This window comes from Homalodisca vitripennis, chromosome 3 (genome assembly GCF_021130785.1).
Source record: "Homalodisca vitripennis isolate AUS2020 chromosome 3, UT_GWSS_2.1, whole genome shotgun sequence".
NCBI classification, from domain to species: Eukaryota; Metazoa; Arthropoda; class Insecta; order Hemiptera; family Cicadellidae; genus Homalodisca; species Homalodisca vitripennis.
This window is the reverse complement of record NC_060209.1, coordinates 75,303,973-75,325,916: the sequence shown is the minus strand read 5'-3', so window position 1 is coordinate 75,325,916 and position 21,944 is coordinate 75,303,973. Positions and strand designations below refer to the sequence as shown.

Here is a 21,944-nt window from a genome sequence, read left to right as displayed (position 1 = left end):
TTTGTGTATATAGTCAGGATTATATATTTAAATTAATACATAGTTAGTCACCTTCACTGAATATTTAAGAGGATTCATTCAGTAGTGCCACAGTTTCTTAAATTGCAGTCTTGAGAATCACAATATAAGACGAATTACGAGTTGGCAAATCAACGTGTTACGTAGAAGTCTTTGCTGAGGTTGCATGCAAAATTTCAAATCAATAGTTCATGTTATTCCTAAGATGTCTTGCAGAGAGATAAACTAATGGATAATCATACGGAAAAGAAATGTTTACACCCCCCTCGCACCACTGACGAAAGAGAAGTCGTCAGCCCACTGAGTTTCCGTGACTCTTAGTCAAATTCCACGGTTGGACTTATCTTAAAATCGTTACTGTCTAATTATAAATGAGGTTTTACTAAACATTTAAAGTAAACACATGACATTTTGCTAGTATGTATCATAAATTTAAATTTTCGTTAAGTTAGGTTTCTCAGCAATTTTCACAAAATATACAGTTAGATAGATAGGGAGTGTACTACAACGTAAATACGTGCTGAACTATACTAGATTTAATTTGCTGGGCTTTTTTCACGTTGCCATCACGGTTACCTAAAACTCCAATGTAATATATTCAGTCAAATTCCATTATATGATACGCCTTGAATCAAATCGTTAGTGTGATCAGTTAGTTTTTGAGATATCGTTCGAACAGAAAGAGAGATAGGCAGATAGAGACACACAAATGATATCTTTCAAGCCGTTCAAGTTACCTCACGTTCAGCCCACAATATAAAATTGGTAGCAATGTTTATAACTAATGGTTTATAAACATTACCTTACTTTATATTCCTAACATATTTTTAATGTTTTGTCACACTTATGGAAAATAGTGCTATTTATGGTGCTTATTCATTCTACTTTGTAAATGTAATGAAAGATACTAGTTAATTTAATTTATATTACACCATTTATAATGTTTCTATGCACTGTGAATTATTTTAAATGCATACGTAACTAATAAGTCACGAAGGAATATTGGCCCTTAACCTTAATTTGAATATTTTAGAAACATACCTGTTTGGAATCTAATTGGAATAATTTATTTTTTAAGAACGATTTACGTTGAAGACTAAGAATTTAAAAACTGAAAGTTAAAAAGGAACAATTCTTTTACAAATTATTAACAGTAATAATTTGAGGAATCATTTTATGGAAAAAAATGAAAATAACGTTTCAAGCTCGTAATGAAACACGTCAATTATATGTACTGCTAGTGTAAGATGTACAATTTATATTACGTTATAGTGAAATGTTTTCAGATCGCTGGCTGAGTTTGAGAAATGACACAAATTTCAGTAAATGAACATCACTCGCAAACACTGGGTCCCATGACTCAGTTTTCTCTACACTAAATCGTATGCAGCGTATTTTTTAACAATGGAGATTAATGGGACCTTCAACTTCAGCCTGGACGAGGCATACAAAATTCTGGTGGAACATAGAGGGAGAAACACAAACGTTGACAAGGTAATGGATATTTAAATGTTTACTGTAATATTTTTGGTTAAACCTAATGACTATGCTGATATTTTAAATTCGCATATTAGTTCAAAACAAAAGATTTTCTTGCATTTTCATAAAAACCACAAATAATTTTACACATTTTTGTTTACGTTGGCCTCTAGGAATTTGTTTAGCGTGCAAGTGGTATTGTATGTTCGCATACTGTCTAAAATATGCGTTACGGTCTAAACTTCCATACTTTTAGTTATTTTTTATCTAAAATGTTTTCTATATAATGTTTAAATGAATACTCCGAGTTTATCTGTTCATTCCAAGGAATGCTTTTGTTTCATACAAGCTGAATTATGAAAATACGTTCATATACTTTCTGATAACAACCTATTCGTCCTCAAAAAACTGGTGTAAATTTAAATACTATACGTAAAAGATGGCTGTAATGTAGTCCTTACATTACTTCTCTATAATTCGCTAACGTAAATAATTACACATAATAACATACGTAATAATTACACGTAAAGAAAGTAAAGTCCTAATGGTTTTAGTAGCAAAAATTATATAAAAAAATATAAATTTTACAAAACAAACTCCAAACATATTGGTATTGATACAGCAATAAGTGGTAGGAAAATAATAATCGAAACATGACAACATAATAAACTTGTTTATAGACACAATAAAGAACAGGATACACATCCGGTGGCCAGAAAATTTACCCTGGCTTTCCGAACATTCAATATTGTCTTGTACACAAGGCCGCTTATAACCCTTTATTACCACGGATCGGAATTGTGATAATGGTCTGCTTTGTTGTCGCCCATCCTCAATATCGCTATTTACCTTTGCACATATGCTGTTCTGTCATTGAGTAACAGTAAAGGCAGCTTGAATTACATAAGACAAAAAGTAATAATTTTAAATAATCCAACAAGTACGATTAGGAAACTTTAAATTAAAGTTTATGTTTAAGAGAAATTTTTGTTTACGTACAAACATGAACATTATTCTTTCTCAAAGTTAGACGCCACCATTAACTATTTCAGTGGTTATATAGACTATAAAAATTAAAAACTCAGTTTAGTTTATATTTATACAGTGCAAATCACATTGCTTCACTTGTAGCGAGCTACGTGGTTGCCCGGACACCTCAGATTCACACAACCCGTAATCTGTTCATCGTGATCATCAGTATCTTATTCACTATCTTGTTTGCTATCTGCATTTCTTTCAATTTATTCACGATAATTTGCCTTGTAACATTTATTACTGTTTTATCCCTAGGTTAAAAAACATGTGTTGATAGCTGTCTACTCTCTCCATATAGTTTTGAGCCTGTTCGCTAACTTGGTGGTGAAATTCGTGGTTGCGCGGAGACCTCGGATGCACTTAGCCCGTAACCATTTGACTAGTAATCCGTACGTGCCACCTGCAGTAATACCGATAGCCGTGCGGGATGCGGCATGACGCTAAACATTCAAAATAATGTTTCGTGATGAATAATCTCTCACGATCTAACAGAATAAAAAAAAAAAAAACACATTTTAAGGGAGTTTTAGTCGTTCCCAATAGATCGCGGTAGTTCTTTTATTTATTCATTTCAGACCCAGTTGAAGGTATTCATGCCGTATGGTGGTATTCAATCAAGTGTTCCAAGTATAATCAGCTGATTCTATTTTTCTTTGCATAGTGAATAGAGGTTGTAAACTAACTTTTACGTTACCGTTTGCTTTGATTGTAAACGTCTTCATATGTTTATCGTGAGTAAATAAAAAAGGACCGCGTAATGACTGAATACGCAATATGGGGCGAGAAAGACTCTCAGACTAATTTTGGCTAAGATGCTCCACTGAAAATTACTGTTCGGCATTTTCCCGCTACCATCCCTGCTACAGATAAGACAGACAAGCCGAAGAGAGCATACCACGTGTGCATATTGACCAGCGTCGGCGAGAAGCGGCGTCGGCACACGATGTGCCAGGTTTGCGCCGTTCCGCTTTGTTTGTCCAACTGTTTTCGAGCCTTTTACACCATCAAAGATTTATGGGGAGACTTGTGTGTTGCTGTACCGTGTACCTAACCTGCACCTTAGAATGTTAATGAAAAATGCACATTTTTTTAATTTTATTCTCACATTTTGTAAATATAATAACTTTTGTGCATCATTAGATTAATTTCTATATAAATACAAAAAAATTCAAAACGTTTAATGGAGAGGTTTTACATAACAGATTTACTGTATTAACCCTAAATAACCTTTAAAAACTAAATCTAAATGTTTTTAAACTCACTTTTTAGGACGCTCTTACTGAGGAAAAACCCACCATGAATCTGTTCATAGTGATCCTCAGTCTCTTAGTCACTACCTTTGTGTGTCAACAATATTCCTTTTACTCTATTGACGATCATTCACATTTTAACACTTATTACTGTGATTTCCTTAGGTTACCGAGCATGTGTTGATAGTCGTCTACTCTCTCCTTATAATGCTGGGCTTGTTCGCTAACCTGGTGGTGAGCTTCGTGGTTGCCCGGAGACCTCAAATGCACACAGCTCGTAATCTGTTCATCGTGAACCTCACCCTCTCAGACATGACCTTGTGTGTGATTTGTATGCCTTTCACTCTTCTCAAGATCATCCGCCGCGAGTGGTCCATGGGTGAACTCTTGTGCAAGCTAGTTCCCGTCTTGCAAGGTAAAAATCGAATATTAAGTAGTAAAACAAACATAGGTTACTTGTTGCAAAAATATTTCTCAATACGATGCACTATTTTTTGTCACAAAGCTCATTATTATAATAACAATAAAAATAATTATTATGAATGGAAATTATGAAATATTGTTCACTAAAATTTTGATTAATTTTTGACGTTGAAGATTAGTAAAATTAGAGATTTTCACGTTAGAAATACTTTTTTGTCTTAAGGATATCGTTCATGTTTAGCGAATAAATATAAATTACTAGATTTAGGCTTTTTGATATTCTTGAAGATTTAGTATGTTTCATATTGCAAAACCAAAAACATATTCCACATAGCATATATTTCCTAAGATAATGCCTCAGTAATTAGCTCAGAGAAAAACTGTAAACTTATTTTAAAATGTTTTGGCTCATTCTGTAAATATGGATTAAGGTATATACTTTTACTATCACCAAATGTATAGTGCAATGCGAACGTTAAAATGATTCTCAAAACAACAGAAAGTTTATATTTTAAAAACTTCAAAATCATATCTATTCTCTAAGTATATTTTCAGTTACCATGTAGGATTTTTAAATATGAAAATAATTTTCACGAGTTCTTTGACAAACTAGGAGTAAAGAGAATGGAAAAAAACTGTTACATATATTTGCTATGGTTATTGCACGAAACGACCGGGTATTTTGACTTACTCTTTAGTGGACTATAGTACTGTTCAATGAAAGCTATACTAATGTGATTTGCTTTATTGTACGTGTCTGGCTGTTGTATATAAAGTGATTCGCTCAGGTTAACATCTGTTAACAATTCTTGAAAGCAGTTTAAACCCGAAATCCTAGAAGGTAATAATTTTTTCCTGCTAAAGGACTACCTATTTGCCGTTTTTTAGTTTAACGGTTGCAAAGACTACCACTCCAGGATCTGAAAACATTTAATTTCTCTCAGCACATCTGGCGAAAGAACTGAACTATACACATATATTTTTGCACAAAGATTTATTTATATATGGGCCACATTGAATTTAAAGTTGGTGTATGTCACTCCATATTCGTATGAACATTTAGTTAATATTCTTTATTAATGATAATTATATAGGGTAATAATGATTCCAACGAAATAACTGATAGAACATGTTATTGAAATTAAAAAATAATATGCCTTGTGTTTGTGTTTAGGAACCAACATCCTGGTGTCCGTGGGCACGATTATAGTAATAGCTCCAGACCGTTACTTCACTATAGTATACGCCTACGATCGCAGCAGTCATACTAGAGTGGTGTGCTCCATAATGTCTGTTTGTTTTCTTTAGTGTAATATAGGTCTATATTTGTGTATAGGGTCCAACATCCTAGTATGCGTTGGCACGATTACAGTAATAGCTCCGGACCGTTACTTCACTATAGTACACGTCTACAACGCAGCAGCCATACTAGAGTGGTGTGCTCTATAATGTCTGTTTGTTTTCTTTAGTGTAATATAGGTCTATATTTGTGTATAGGGACCAACATCCTGGTGTCCGTTGGCACGATTACAGTAATAGCTCTGGACCGTTACTTCACTATAGTACACGCCTACGATCGTAGCAGCCATACTAGAGTGGTGTGCTCTATAATGTCTGTTTGTTTTCTTTAATGTAATATAGGTCTATATTTGTGTATAGGGACCAACATCCTGGTGTCCGTTGGCACGATTACAGTAATAGCTCTGGACCGTTACTTCACTATAGTACACGCCTACGATCGTAGCAGCCATACTAGAGTGGTGTGCTCTATGATGTCTGTTTGTTTTCTTTAATGTAATATAGGTCCTATATTTGTGTATAGGGACCAACATCCTGGTGTCCGTTGGCACGATTACAGTAATAGCTCTGGACCGTTACTTCACTATAGTACACGCCTACGATCGTAGCAGCCATACTAGAGTGGTGTGCTCTATGATGTCTGTTTGTTTTCTTTAATGTAATATAGGTCTATATTTGTGTATAGGGACCAACATCCTTGGTGTCCGTTGGCACGATTACAGTAATAGCTCTGGACCGTTACTTCACTATAGTACACGCCTACGATCGTAGCAGCCATACTAGAGTGGTGTGCTCTATGATGTATGTTTGTTTTCTTTAGTGTAATATAGGTCTATATTTGTGTATAGGGACCAACATCCTGGTGTCCGTTGGCACGATTACAGTAATAGCTCTGGACCGTTACTTCACTATAGTACACGCCTACGATCGCAGCAAGCCATACTAGAGTGGTGTGCTCTATGAATGTATGTTTGTTTTCTTTAATGTAAATATAGGTCTATATTTGTGTATAGGGACCAACATCCTGGTGTCCGTTGGCACGATTACAGTAATAGCTCTGGACCGTTACTTCACTATAGTACACGCCTACGATCGTAGCAGCCATACTAGAGTGGTGTGCTCTATGAATGTCTGTTTGTTTTCTTTAATGTAATATAGGTCTATATTTGTGTATAGGGACCAACATCCTGGTGTCCGTTGGCACGATTACAGTAATAGCTCTGGACCGTTACTTCACTATAGTAAACGCCTACGATCGTAGCAGCCATACTAGAGTGGTGTGCTCTATGATGTCTGTTTGTTTTCTTTAATGTAATATAGGTCTATATTTGTGTATAGGGACCAACATCCTGGTGTCCGTTGGCACGATTACAGTAATAGCTCTGGACCGTTTACTTCACTATAGTACACGCCTACGATCGTAGCAGCCATACTAGAGTGGTGTGATCTATGATGTCTGCTTGTTTTCTTTAATGTAATATAGGTCTATATTTGTGTATAGGGACCAACATCCTGGTGTCCGTTGGCACGATTACAGTAATAGCTCTGGACCGTTACTTCACTATAGTACACGCCTACGATCGTAGCAGCCATACTAGAGTGGTGTGCTCTATGATGTATGTTTGTTTTCTTTAGTGTAATATAGGTCTATATTTGTGTATAGGGACCAACATCCTGGTGTCCGTTGGGTACCATTACAGTAATAGCTCTGGACCGTTACTTCACTATAGTACACGCCCATGATGGCACCAGCCGTACAAGAGTGGTATGTTCCATAGTGTGTGTCTGGCTGTTGTCCCTCATAGCGACTCTACCAATATTTTTCTACCAGGTATGGTATTCAATTTGTAGCTCTATGTTCATTTTAACATTATGACAATTTTTAACCTGAAACTCTATTTACAAATGCATTTGTCTAATGTTTAAAACAACTACGAATTCTAGAATACACACCAGACCTTAATAAACATATACAACAAAATAAGTGTTCTTTTTTGTATATAGTGAATTGGCCACAGATATTATCTGTCTATCTCTATACCGAAGTAAGTAATATTGTCAGGACGATCTGTATTTTAGTAGATACAGGAGTGAAGTAAAACTTTCTACTTTAACTTCAGTTCTTAGCAATAGAAATACTTAGAGAGAATAGAAGCGTGATAATCTTAGATTACATCTAATGGCGTAGTATTGGGGACAGAAATAAAATTAACATAACCTCATAAAGGCTTGGCTATATCTTAGATTAGTGAGGAATCCTGGAATTACAAGCACCCTGAGATTCAATAAATCAGTTATTCATGTTAAATAAAATATCCAAATTTGTCCACGCTAAAATAAAAATATAATTTCAATTAATAAAAAGTGTTATTACTTTTTTTTATATTTATGGAATTAAAAATAACATTCTAATAATACAACTAAAAGGGTAGGAGCAATGAACAATGGGATACGCGCTAACATTCTTAATACATACCTCTGTTTAATTAAACGTATTATCACACAATTGATAACAGCGTAGCGTCTTGTATTGAGAATAGTTTTCAACCTTTCAATATAGTTACCTAATATAGTTTTAACCCCTCTCCAACTGTTTTTAGTATATAATATTAAATATATAGATTCAATCTCGATGATTTAGGTGTGATTGTCTCTTTTACATCCTACCGTTGTCCAGGACCTCATCAAATTAATTTTTTACCTCTATGTTTTCTCTTTATTTATACAATCACTGATAAAACTCTTCTTCAATACTCTACCATATTATTCAACAAGCTCAATGCTTTTTCTTGACCTCTTCTACAGTATTTTTCTGCTTACTTCTGGTTTAACCTATAAATTATTGTTTTAAATCGTTTTGTAGAATTATTACCGTCACCAAATACTTATTACACTTCCTTTGTCAGTGGCTAATTGATTCGGTGTTAACATTTCTTATATCTCTGCATTGTAAGCAATACTTAGATAAACAACAGGGAATATTTAGGTGAAGTGGAAATAAATTATTTGTAAAAACGCAGGTGACTACAAAATTGAACTTTTTTAACCTAAATTTCCACTTATGGAATGGACGGTTTGCCTAATTTACTGTGTGGCTCTTACTGTTGTAAATATTAGGTTCAATCTAGCAGTGCTCAAATGTTCTCTCTCGCGGAACTCTTTAAGAAAGGGGTAAAAATTTACATTTTCTAAGTTTGTTTAAATATGTCTTTGCCTACATTTATGTATATTTATGCTGAGGGGTTATAAACAGGACGTAGTTTGATATGTATTAACGTGCGCGACTGGGCAATATGGTTTAATTTCTTGGAGAACATTAAGATCTCATAGTTTGGTGTAATATAAAGTAATAGTTTCATGATTTAATAATATAATACCATAAATCAGTAACGAATGTTAAGGTACTTGCACATATATTTAAAGAAGGTTGTTACTTAATTGGCTTTCTTAAATCCGAAGATGCAGTTTAGGTGCAGAACTTAATAATATATTAACACTTAACACACTTATGTTAATATTATGTATATTGTAGACTAGGTCATAATTGGTTCTATTCAACTTCAAAATTTAGTTTTTTTAATATTCCGATTAAATCAGTTTGGTTCTTATTACCACACATTTGTACCTCCTCATATCAACATTGTATAGTATTAAAAACTATCACGTAGTACTGAACTTCAAATATGTTTGGAATGAAGATAGTTAAATATGTTATTGGCATAACATTTTACTGTACATAAAGTGACTTATTAATTGAGGTATGAGGTGACGTCGGTTGGTATGGATGATGGTACACACGATGCTACGACTAACTGACCCCCGCCTCGTAGAGTATAGAGAGTCAGTAATGCTAATGGATAACGGTTCTGTTTGCTTTCATTACACTAAAAGTTAAAGCTGTAGTTATAATGTCGGATGAGTTTCAAATTGAATTGGTGATAGAGTGCTGCGGGATTTAAATAACATACGGTAAAACACGTACATAACATAACATAAATCTTAGGTCAAAGTGATCCACTGTTGGACAAACCTGACCACGTAATTTGACCAAAACCACATATTTTGAGCGTAAATAACTGAACTCTAGAAGTAAGTTTAACTATACTGCAAAGTAATTTATTTGTTGTGTATTGAAGATTAAATTATGTTAATTTCCACAAAAGAGGTTTACACGGTAATTCTGTTGAGTTAATTTGTATTCTAGAAAGCTTTGGAACTATTAACAGTTTCCCTCAATACCTAAACAAAGAGAATAAATAAACAGGCATACCTGGCTTACGGATGTTGCTACTGCATATACAATTATTTTTGTAGTGATGTATATTACAAAATAAGCAATTATGAAATTTATTATGAGCAGTAAAGTTAAATGCTTTCATTATAAAATAAACTATATTATTAAATAAATAAATAAAGAAAGAAAACAAGCAATATAAGATTTCCAGCAGTTCTCATTTGCAAATTTGGACCACGGACTTAACAGAGGTGCGACGGCTGAGTGTTCTCTTTTATATGGGATATTATAGTTCATATTAAAGTTTTATAAACGAACTGAAGTACTGTATTTCGGTTTTAAATATTATTATTATTTAATTATAAAAATGAAAGACTTTATATCTTTTCAAACTAAAAAAAACTTAATTCACCACCTTACCTATTTCAGAAATGTATTATTCAAGAATATCACTTAAATAATTGTAAATATTTTAAAAACAGTTATAGAAAGTACACTTATACCTAAAATTCTGATTATATGCAATAGTTTTCAAATTTTTATCGTCGATTTCAATGTTTGGAGAAGAATTAAAGAAGTGTTGAGAAAATGATATAGATTTAGCTTTCTGCTAAGAAAATTATGCATCTTTGAACCAAATCAAAATTATTTACTTAATTAAATTAAATGGATATGGAAATCCCAAGGACCATGGTGCTCTATAAACTCTTGATAATATGGTTTTATTAACTGATAAATTCATATTACACCTACATTGCGTTTTATGTCGGAAATCTGTAAATGATTTTTTATGATTTAGAATTAAAAATAGTGGGGTATATGAATTCTTAACAGAAAGTAGGGTTTACATAACAAAAGAAGTTGATGTATTATGTGGCAGTAATAACAGTACTAATTTTTATATACAGCTCGCCTTCTCTGTAGCTGAAAATGATACTCTGCCACCATGTTACTGGTCCAGACAGTCGTCTGAATAACATACATTTTTGGATATCATAATTATTGCAGGTTGTAGAGCCTTTCAAGTTTCAAGAACTTGTTCTCTACGAGATTTGTATAGAGAGCTGGCCTTCTCAGCACTTGAAGGTGATGTACTCTGCTGCCATCTTGCTGGTCCAAGCAGTGATCCCCGCGCTGGTTGTGGGAGGCGTGCACGCTAGTATCTCGTCACACCTGCACGCGCACGCTAAAACACAACGGGACTCTCGGAGAGCCCAGCGAGAGTTAGCCAGGAACAAGCGCACTACTATGCTCCTCTCTGGTATGTCAAAAAATGTAATTTTCTTAGTACATCAATCTATTCTTCTACTTAAATTTCAATAGTATAGAACAGAAAACTAAATATATCAGAACTAACAGAATATAGAATAGACTATATTTATTGTATTTAAGCCTTGTGAGCAATGGACATTGTCAATAATAAACATATGAAATTATAATGAGATAAGAAAAAAAACAAACAGAGATTTCCTACTGAGCCACCAACAACATCAACATGATGCATTATAAAGTCAGAACATATTATTAACATTCAGAAACGAAACATATTTCACAAGAGCCACAAAAAAATTTATAGTAAATAACAAATAACAAGGATGCTTAAAACATAACAATAAAAATAGCTGATGTTGAGTTATTAGGGAGTAAAAAAACAAATAAATAATTAACAATAATTATAAAACTTTATAAAATAAATAACAAGGTAAAATTTAGATTAAAAACCATTATTAATTAGGCCTATTTAAAACTTACAGTCTACATTATTACAGTTCAGGTACTCATTGATTGAATAGAAAGGATTTATTACCAGCCAGTTGAAAACAACACGTTTAAACTGTTTCAGCTCTACTGTATTTGCCTTGCGGTCAAGTTTAATAAACAAAGTAATGGAGATATATTCAAAATTCTTTTGGGTTTTATTTAACCTATAGTAATTTGTATCTATTAAATTCCTGTTCCTTGTATTGTAAGAGTGCACATAACTTCTGAGAACATAATCATTTAACTTTGTCTTTACATAAACTAAACATGTGTATACATACAGATTTATTACAGTAAGAATCGGTTCTTGAATAAATAAAGGTCTACAGTTCCTGACCATTCGTTCATTTTTCATTCATAATTCATTACATTATGTTTCCTTTTATATCAATTTTAAACATAAATGAATATTTAACCTCATATATGATATTACTGCAAATATCAAATTTTGGCAATGGAATGGTAATAGAGTATTACTAGTGTATATGAGATTTTCATACATGCATGGAATTTACTCTGAAGTGAAAATAATACATAAAAAACCTTAGTCCTCACAAATTTGGCAAAACATCTTTTAATCGTCAGGTTTATTATATAATACGTACTCATTTTAATAAACTTTCTGAGGTATCAGTGTTGTATTAATAAAACAATAATAAGTGTTTATTCAGTCATCAAGTGTAAAACTGTTGCATACTAATTTCAAGTGATATGTTAGAAATAAATTGTCAAAACTTTATCTGAAACTGTTGAAGTGTTGTACTTGTTATGGGATAACCTCAAAGAAAAAGTGTATCAAACTCATCCTACAGATCTGATCGGACTCAGACGTAGGATAACACAGGAAGCTAAGCTAGTCCATGAGGATACACTGAATTACAGTATCCAGCTTGTATAACAGGTTAGCACATTTTCAGAAGACCAGAGAGGGACATTTTGAACACCTAATTTGAAATTACTTCGATCAAATGTATTCCTAGAACCTGTTAACTTCTATCAGGAATGTTATTAGTTATTTCTTATATGAGGTTTACTAAACACATAAATTTTAAACTGCAATTTATTCTCGCTGGATTAACCTTTTGAAGTCTGTTTTTGGTATTTTTATCAGTTCCACTAGACTTTCTAAATTATTTAAAATTCAACATAGGCTGTCATTAAAGACTTTCTATGCCAAATTTGGTTTGTAATAACTTTTGTCTTTTAAAAATTACCAAGTTTTCCTATGATTAATTGTCACCCTGAATAATCCCTATAACTACAGACAACCTTTAATGTGATTATTTAATTATTCCTCCTTCTACGGTAATTATGAAATTATTTGAAACTATATAAGAGCATACAAAATGTAATAAAACTATTTTTATATTGTATTAAATTCCATGCTTTGATTAGTTAAAGTATAATAGTAATTAAATAATTATATAGCAATTTTGTATACATTAAATTAAATATATATATTAATATTATTGTATAAGAAAAAAGAGTATTTTAGGTCTAGTATATCACATCACCAGGATGTGAAGAAGGAGAAGCTTTATCTTGATTGGTTAAACCTCTACTAATTACCGATCAATCTGATCAATCAGTAACCAATACGGCCTCCCCAGGAGGGTTCACTTCTGTTTTGTTTATACCAGGCAGTAGAAACTATACTGCGTACAAAAAAAATAATGTTTCACTTAAATCAAGGCAACCCTTTAGATGCCCTGGAGTGCACATCCTAAGCGGAAATGTCAAAATAATGGCACTATCAAACTTCTGGTAGGAGTATTCACTACCCTAATTGTTAATAGAAATAATAAGTGAAGCTTTAAAGAACTTACACTAAGATAGCAGCATTAGACTAATTGGTGGTTTGTGATGAAGCAGTAATATTGGTTTCTTTTTTTACTCAGGCTACTTTATAACTGTTGGAGTGAGTTGGGCTACTTTATTGTTAAAGGTTTGTACATCCTTAACAGGAAGAAGTTTGGATTCTCCTGCCCTCTTTGAATGAAAGATGTTGGAATAGATCTTCCAAGGTGACATGATAGTGTGACCAGTATGCTTCCCCAAGGAATTAGCAGAAGGTGGCCCCTAAGAAAAATGCAATCCTGAATGTTTTGTCACTCCGAAAGTGGCGCTAAAGCCATTTTTACGACTAAGTGCAATATAGGGTTTTCTCATCTTCATGTTCTTAAAATAAATCAATATTGTTTGTTTTTCGCAGGCAGACAGTTTAAAATAACGTTAAATGGAATGTTCGCTAGTAATTTTTTAACCAAGTATATTGCATGATTGGTTTTGTAACTATGCAGTTATATAGTTTATCTGTATAGTGATATCTTATGTGTCTAGTTTTTTCAATAATTTAACCAGATATAAATGTAGCTTTTTCAATATAGACTAAGCCCAAACTACATAAGATATCGTAGATTTAAATATTACACAGGTGAAAAAGTATTCAAGTGCTAATAATCAAAATTAATTAAGCCAATAAATGTTTTGCAAGTCTTATTTCTGAGTGTAATAATTATTTGACATCACAATCAAAGTATATATATATATATATATATATATATATATATATATATATAAAATTATATAATATATATATTAATACGTATCAAAATATGTTGAATGTTAGTTACGGCTCAAGCTGCACTACTGATTCGATGCTTACGACAACAATAAATAATAAAACAAGTTTAGAAGTAAAATTGTGTTATATATAAACTGTAAATTTATAACCATATGTATAATATTTCAGTGGTGGCTATACTGTTTGCAATCAGCTGGCTTCCTCTGGGCATTTTCTCGCTCGTCTCTGAGGTAGTGGCTCCACCTGACAGCTCCCAGTCACTGTACTTGACCTTGGCAGTGTGTCACGTGATCGCCATGTCCTCCGCGGTCTCCAACCCCGTCATGTACGGCTGGATGAACTCCAACATCCGCCAGGAACTGATGCAGCTACTACCCTTCAAGCGGCGGCGCCCTGTGGTGGAAGAGGCTACGACTCGCACCGCCCTCCACACAAACTGCCGCAAGGAGAGCGTTACTCTGCTTGTCCACAACGGAGATAAACAGCCTCCTCCCTCCAACACTGTCCTTACTGAGGTTTAGGCTTTATACTGAACTGAAGCTACTGTCTCTCAAGTGGAGCGTCCTGTGGTGGAAGAGGCTACGACTCGCAACGACCTACACAAGCATTATCGCTAGGAGAATGTCGCACAACGGAGGTAGACTACCTGCTCTCTCCAACACTGTCGTTACTGAGTTTTAGGATTTTTACTCAATGGCAGTTACAGTCTATTAAGCGGGTGGCGGTCCGTTGTGGAAGAGGCTACGACTCGCACCGCCCTCCACACAAACTGCCGCCAGGCGAGCGTCATTCCACAACGGCTATGGACTGCCTGCCCCTTCCAACACTTTTCTTACTGATATATAGGGTTTCTATTGAATGACAGCTTGACTGTTACTTAACGTGATCCACGCTCACCCTATACGCCAAGATCATGATTAAGGATATAGCCTGAGTATTGACAACATTGAGAGATACATACCTTACTCCTATAGTGTCATGAGTTGTAACCATGGCCAACTAAGAACAAAACCGTCACATACACTATCCCCTCTCAATGTTTACTGGCAGAACTACATCATACAACACGACATGTTAAGTCTTGTTTTTATTGAGCTTTTAAATCTAAGTTGTTAGTCGTTTGCTCTCAGAACTTGTTATGTGTTGCGATTCACAAGGTACCTTAATCTCAACTATTGAAGAGATAGGATCAATCTGCCTATTAATACTATTACAAACATTATACATCCACTAGCATTATTATACCTTATCTTATACCCTTGTTTAGCAAAATTTTCATAATATATATTATACCATTATACAATATATTCAATTGAAAACAAAGAATGCAAAGTTAGTTGCATGAGTGCATAGTAAGATTATCAAAATATATACAACTAAATCTTTTTATTATTTAATTCATATCAGAAATTAACAAATTTACGTCTCTATAGTCTTAGTGGAAGATCCCTGAAAAATTACACGGAACAAAATTAAAAGTTTAAAAATTACATTTTAATTACTATCCAATGAAATCTGCTTCTTGTATATTTTCATATGAAGAAATCTTCTTAATTGTTAATTTTAAGAGTTTACTGATGTGTGTGTGTGTGTGTGTGTGTGTGTGTGTGTGTGTTTTAATTAACACCTGTAAGAAGTTTCAAGTAAAATACCTTGACATAAAAGGTTGTACTTTGCGATGTCAAAATTATTTTGTATTCATTTGTTGTCATCACGTTTCCAATTTTTTTTATATATTTATACTCTTATAAAATTTTTATTTTTAAAATACGCATAAAAAGCCAAATGAAATGTCTTTAAATAATAATCTAACATAATGTTTTATTGATTATAAATGGTTTTGAGTAGAAGAAACTTGAAGGTATGTTTAACGATATGCTCATAGTCAAAATATTACCGTGACTATACTTTAAAGAAAGGACAGATATATAATGCAGTTGTAAAAATTGGTTCGATGGAGTGATTCATTACCCAATAGCAGTAACAAGCTTTGATTGTTATTATATATTCATGGAACTATTTCTGGAGACCGTATATTGTTGTGTCTTTTGTAACTATGTGGTTTTTTAATAAAGAGTTTTTGATGTGATAACTTAAATGTGTTTAATTTAACTACCATAACATTTTAAAATATAAGCAATAGTCTCACGGATGCTTAAGCATATTCCCACCGACTAAGAGACTGGAAGACACCGGATGAAAGCCGATAACATCCGAAGAGACCCATTAGCACCTGCTCTATGTCCCAAGCACTCTCAAATGGCAAAGTGTAATGGAATATATTATGGTTTTTGCCACAGTAACATCCACTGATGTCAGAGATAATTTGGAGTTCTTGTATTCAAATGAATGTCCTACCAGTAACTCACTTGAACCCTTCAGTTATTATGTACCTTGTTGTGAGACTATTTTTGCGTGGGACCATGTGCATTCTTCTCTATAACTATCACAATGCTACAACACAATGCTATGATGGCAAGAATTCTACTGTCTATTACATAACGATCAGTAAAAAATCAAACATAATCATACGTTAAGTTGTCCTACGCACACATGCCATACATAGATGTTCATTTGCCTTCAAATATGGTTGATCCACATTGGTTGTACATAATAATTGTTGTGATTACAATTTATATTTAACATTAATTATTTACGATATTGAATATTCAAAAATATAACATGATTTCGGGTATTTACCTTCGCTATATGTTATGAGATCAGAACACTATACTTCTACGATTATATTATCTCATCTTCGTTAGGTTTCTATAAACATAAAAAAAATATTAGAGCACAAAAATGTCAGTGAAATGTCCAAGACAGAAAATTAAAAAAAAAAAAAAACAAGCTGCATATCAAAAAACTTGAGTACACCTGAAGAATAAATGATTCTTCACTGTTAAGTTTTTGTTACACTCTTGTAATATAATAACGATAACGAGTGTTCTATATCCTGATATTTTGGATACTATTGCATTATTATATAAGGTTTTTGACACATTATATAAACTGAAAATCAATGTTGCCTTGCACATGTATCAATGTACAACAGAAAGGAAATTAAAAATAATTATATTCGCAGCTTAATCTATACAACAATTAAAACAAGATATGTCGTGTACTGAAACGTTTTTTCCTGTCTAATTAGAATTTTTGTGGTCATCATCACGTGTCAAACTCTATCCAATTTTAAATACATATACATATTACGATTGTAGAAGAAGACAGAGTTAATCAATTCCTAAATCGTCGTGCGCTTCTCATGAAATGACAGTTTTTAAGAATAGTGTAATTTAGAGATGTTATATTTTTATTTTCAGAAAATTGTTTACTGTTGACTACATGCAATTTGTGAAAATAAAGATACTTTCATTCATCTATAATAATAGAAAATCATTTATGCTGTTTTATTTTAAATTTATCTATTTTAAGTAAAGATCATTCGAGAAAGAACTATGCATATCACAACACATTTATTTGCAGTTTCCTGCAGTTTTTAGGGTATATGTCGTAATATACTTCGAACTGATCCGTTGGAAACATCATAATGTGACGGTTACTCTACCTAAGTAGTTGCTATCACAGGACTCAGAGGTTCTTAGGAGTAGTTATTCTATATTGATTCTTCGTGTAGCACTTCTACAAATATCACAGATATCCTGCTTATATCCACTAGTATATGTCTGATGTGGAGGACCTGACTGGAATGTAATAGTGGAGACTTCTACAATGACCATTACGCGTTATTGAGAAAGTTATTGGTGTCAATATTTATTATTTAGAGTTCACTGTTTCATTCACACTAAATAAATTGTCCTTGTAAAGATTTTACATTGAATACGTTTTATTAATAGAAAATATTTCAGGTATTTCAAATATTTTCGAGGTGATCTCAGGAGAAATAGACTGAATGACAACATACAAAAAGTAAGACGACATGAAAATGACACATGATAGAACTCATGTTGTGGAAATGATGTTACATGGAAAATATGTACATGTGCAATCTGCCTCGACATATCTAGCCACATGATAAGTTTATATTTTTGTTAATTTCATTTGTTGTTTAATCTCTTATGGGTTCACACATGTGACAGAAACACATGAAGTCTAATAAAATATACTATACACTACATATTTTGCATGAAATCTCAATACAGTTTGACTTATTATTACTGTATTATCCCTGAAAGTATAAAGAATTCCAACAATCAAAATCAATTTAAAACTCGTCTAAGACGCCTACTGGTGTCTAGAGCGTTTTACTCTGTCGATGAATTCATGATGAGCCGCTGGGATTTAAGAGAGCATAGGATCTGAGGTCAGTGAGAATGTGTTTGAGAGAATGTATGAAGATGTAAGTTTGACTGTGTGTGTGAATGTATAAGGGGTTGCTTATAACTATAATTATAAGGGGTTTCTTGACGATTGCGATGCAATGTTGAATTGTAAAGAAAATGCAATAAAAGATGATTTGATTTTGATTTGATTTGATTACCGTGTTATTGTCGTACGTGGTAACGTAAGTCACGGATAATCTCTAAAAAAAGTTGCACCTCACAAAATTATGCCATTTTGAAGTAAGAAATTTAGACCCTTAGATTGGAAAAGTCCATGCAGTTTGTGAACAGGCTTACAAATTGATTTCCTTAAGCAGTCTACCTATTTTTTTCTACGTGGGTGAAAAACAAAGTTTACTGTATGTTGAAGAAAAATATTTTATTTGGAAATGCCAGAATGATATTAAAGCAAAAGAAAATTTATTTTAGTAACATACTACCATTTTCTTAGTAACAGATAACTTACAAATACAAAAATTCTTATTTTGGATTTGTTTAAACAGACGTTCACTCCAGAATCCAGGAGTCAATTTTGTGTTAGTGTCAGATTTAAAACTCTGTTTGCAGAGTCCGCTTATTTAAGCGGAAGGTGAATTGAAACTGAACTCAATATTATTGTATTGAATCAATCCCTCCCACCATAGCTGTCTTACAAACAGTAGTGTTTGCCTGACGCGCAACATTCATCTGACGTTATGAGGCCATACTTATCTAATTGTACTAAAAGCACTAATAATGTCAGCACTTTTATAAATACAGGTTTAATTCAGTAGCTTCTTAGTGTTCGATGAGTCTCCAGAAATAAACAAAGAGATGCAGTTTAAAAGTCAACATACAAATCTTATCAAGGTGCTGTAAGGCTGTTCAGGAGTTTTAATCTCTTAAGGTTTTATATATATATATATATACATTAAACTGTATAAATGGCAATAGCCTTATTTAATTTCAATAAACATTGAATCACAAAAAGTACTTGCTCCGCCGGGAATCGAACCCGGATCTCTCACTTGCCGGGTGATTGTGCTACCATTACACCACAGAGCGCTCGCTTTTTTCCGATTCAATTATGTTGTATTTTGCCGTATCTGTCACATATGCGTTTAAATAAGCAAACTAACATATGATCGGAAGACCAAATACCTGTCAAACGACTTTTATTTACTTTATTTATGGCTATTGCCATTTATACAGTTTAATGTAAATAAAAGTCGTTTGACAGGTATTTGGTCTTCCGATCATATGTTAGTTTGCTTATTTAAACGCATATGTGACAGATACGGCAAAATACAACATAATTGAATCGGAAAAAGCGAGCGCTCTGTGGTGTAATGGTAGCACACAATCACCCGGCAAGTGAGAGATCCGGGTTCGATTCCCGGCGGAGCAAGTACTTTTTGTGATTCAAAATATATATATATATATATATATATATATATATATATATATATATATATATGGTTTGTTATTAGATAATTTCTAATTAATTTATGAATAATATTACATTTTATTTTAACATGGTGACTCTTTATTAGTAGACTCAATTGTGCTAATGGTTGAAATATATGATGTACAGTCTTCATTACTGCAATAGGAATTGCATTTCTGTCTTGAAACTATCTTTACTCAGGATATATTGCTAATGTACCTCTATTGCTGATGTTAATCGCAACTTCCTAATTCTAAAATACCAACATATGTTGAAAAATATCATTGAAACCATATATTAAAATAGAGAATTTGTTTGAATACTTAGAAATATGTTCTGAAATATCGCTGCCCAGAAGCTGGAGAAGTAGTACCAATTGCCCAATTATTAGAATCTATACCCTTAAACCGAAGTTTATTTCACTTTTGAATTTAATAGCTCCACAACATGTTAAACAGGTGTTATTATCAAATGTTTAGTGTGTTATAGTGAAAAATTGGCACAATATAGACTGTCAGCAAGATGGTAGCCTGAAGTTTTTTTCGAGTAGAAAACTTACCTAATCCATAAATACATTTTTATATCTTTACCATTCTCAGTAACATGAGTAATAGCGCATTCAATTGTGTAACTGTGCTGTAATTGAATTTATTGATAATGCCTATCTCGGCTGGAATGTAAAAATACGGTTCCACAGACACAAACAAAACTCACAATAAATTGGATAAACGTCACATACTTTATGTGACTGTAAGCACTGATCTGTCTCGGTATGTAAATATTGGCGAGCGCCTTGACGTGAGTAATTGTCCCGGCCGAGAGAGATAAATAGTAGTAAACAGCAGAGTCTGACTCGCTGTGTACTATTGATGTCCTGCTACATTCTGTTGGAAATTTTTTTAATACTTGACGTTTAGTAAAAGGATGATTATTAAATTAACTTTGCGTTTGTATAAATTATGGTCTTCGTATCATCATAACTGTTCTACTTAACTTTTACGTCCTAAAAGTCTTTACTTTTTTAGTTTAATTGGACTTTAATAAAGTCGTTTTTTTAGTTTAATTGGAATCAACGGAGAAAAATCCAAATGTTGAAAAAGGTCATGAAGGCAATATGACCGAATACGCTGCAAGGTTGCACGAGTTTTAATTTGAGTTGTCAAGAACACTAGATACAGCAGTATATAAATTGTGAACGTTGAGTTTAGCTTTCAGGTACTTGTTAGTTCTTCGTCTAAAATTTGACAGGCTCGTTTCCTGAAATATGGATCTTGCCCGTCTGAGAAAGCTTAAAACGCACTCTTTGCATAGTTTCGACAATAAAGACACATAAAGCACAAAATATAAAAACACAATGTAATTTAGGTTAAATTGTATTCTCTTTGTCCGTTTAAATATGTATCAAACTATCCGCGATATAAGTTAGGTTCTATTGTTATATTGTTTTATTGATTGTTATAAGTTATATCGTTTAACCAGCAACATATACTACAGTGATGGAGAGACCACTATTAACTTCATTGTTATAAAAGGTGAAACATCGTGTTAAGATGTACTAAAAGAATGTGCTTGCAAGTTATTAAATCAAGCTGTGAATAATTCTGAAAACAATGTATAATTATCAATCGATAAAAAGTAACACCTGGCTATTTTACGCAGTAAAGTGAGGTAGCATCTGTTATCATTATGACCTTGTCTGTTTTACGGCATCAAAACACGACATGATCGATGCTACCTTTGGCTGATAAGAATCCCACTACTTACAAAATACACGAGTTACATATAATATTCAGTACAATATCAAGCTCAACTTAGCCTGTGTAGTGTCTTCGGTCACTCGACGATTTTTATATCTTAATAAAATATTAAATACTATGTTTTCTTTCTAATGAATATTACTAAGCTATAAAAGAACAAATAAAGTTTATTTCTGGACATATACAAATACACCATCACAGAAAAGAAAAAAAAACATTCATAAACACTGTGTCTAATACTGCGACACATTCATTCTCAGAATTTATTCATCCATATTATACACTAAAAGTAGTTCTAACAGCTTTGCTACAGTTTAAAATATATTACGGTTTCT

General features: G+C 33.0%; 1 protein-coding gene across 1 annotated transcript; it reads left to right on the top strand.

Annotated features, from left to right (window-relative positions):
- Positions 1–1,330: 1,330 nt before the first annotated feature.
- On the top strand, positions 1,331–16,119 carry LOC124358660 (neuropeptide F receptor-like). The gene is made up of 6 exons (XM_046810964.1): positions 1,331–1,512; positions 3,948–4,197; positions 5,703–5,783; positions 7,235–7,335; positions 10,747–10,999; positions 14,252–16,119. The coding sequence occupies exons 1-6, from the start codon at positions 1,423–1,425 to the stop codon at positions 14,602–14,604; spliced, it is 1,128 nt and encodes a 375-aa protein (XP_046666920.1). The 5' UTR covers positions 1,331–1,422; the 3' UTR covers positions 14,605–16,119.
- Positions 16,120–21,944: the final 5,825 nt, after the last annotated feature.

Excerpts from the sequence above, each read along its gene's own strand:
- LOC124358660 (XM_046810964.1), top strand. The coding sequence starts at position 1,423 with ATGGAGATTAATGGGACCTTCAACTTCAGCCTGGACGAGGCATACAAA. Across the intron at positions 1,513-3,947 it reads GAAACACAAACGTTGACAAG|GTTACCGAGCATGTGTTGAT; the intron begins GTAATGGATATT and ends TGATTTCCTTAG. Across the intron at positions 5,784-7,234 it reads TATAGTACACGCCTACGATC|TACACGCCCATGATGGCACC; the intron begins GTAGCAGCCATA and ends ACTTCACTATAG.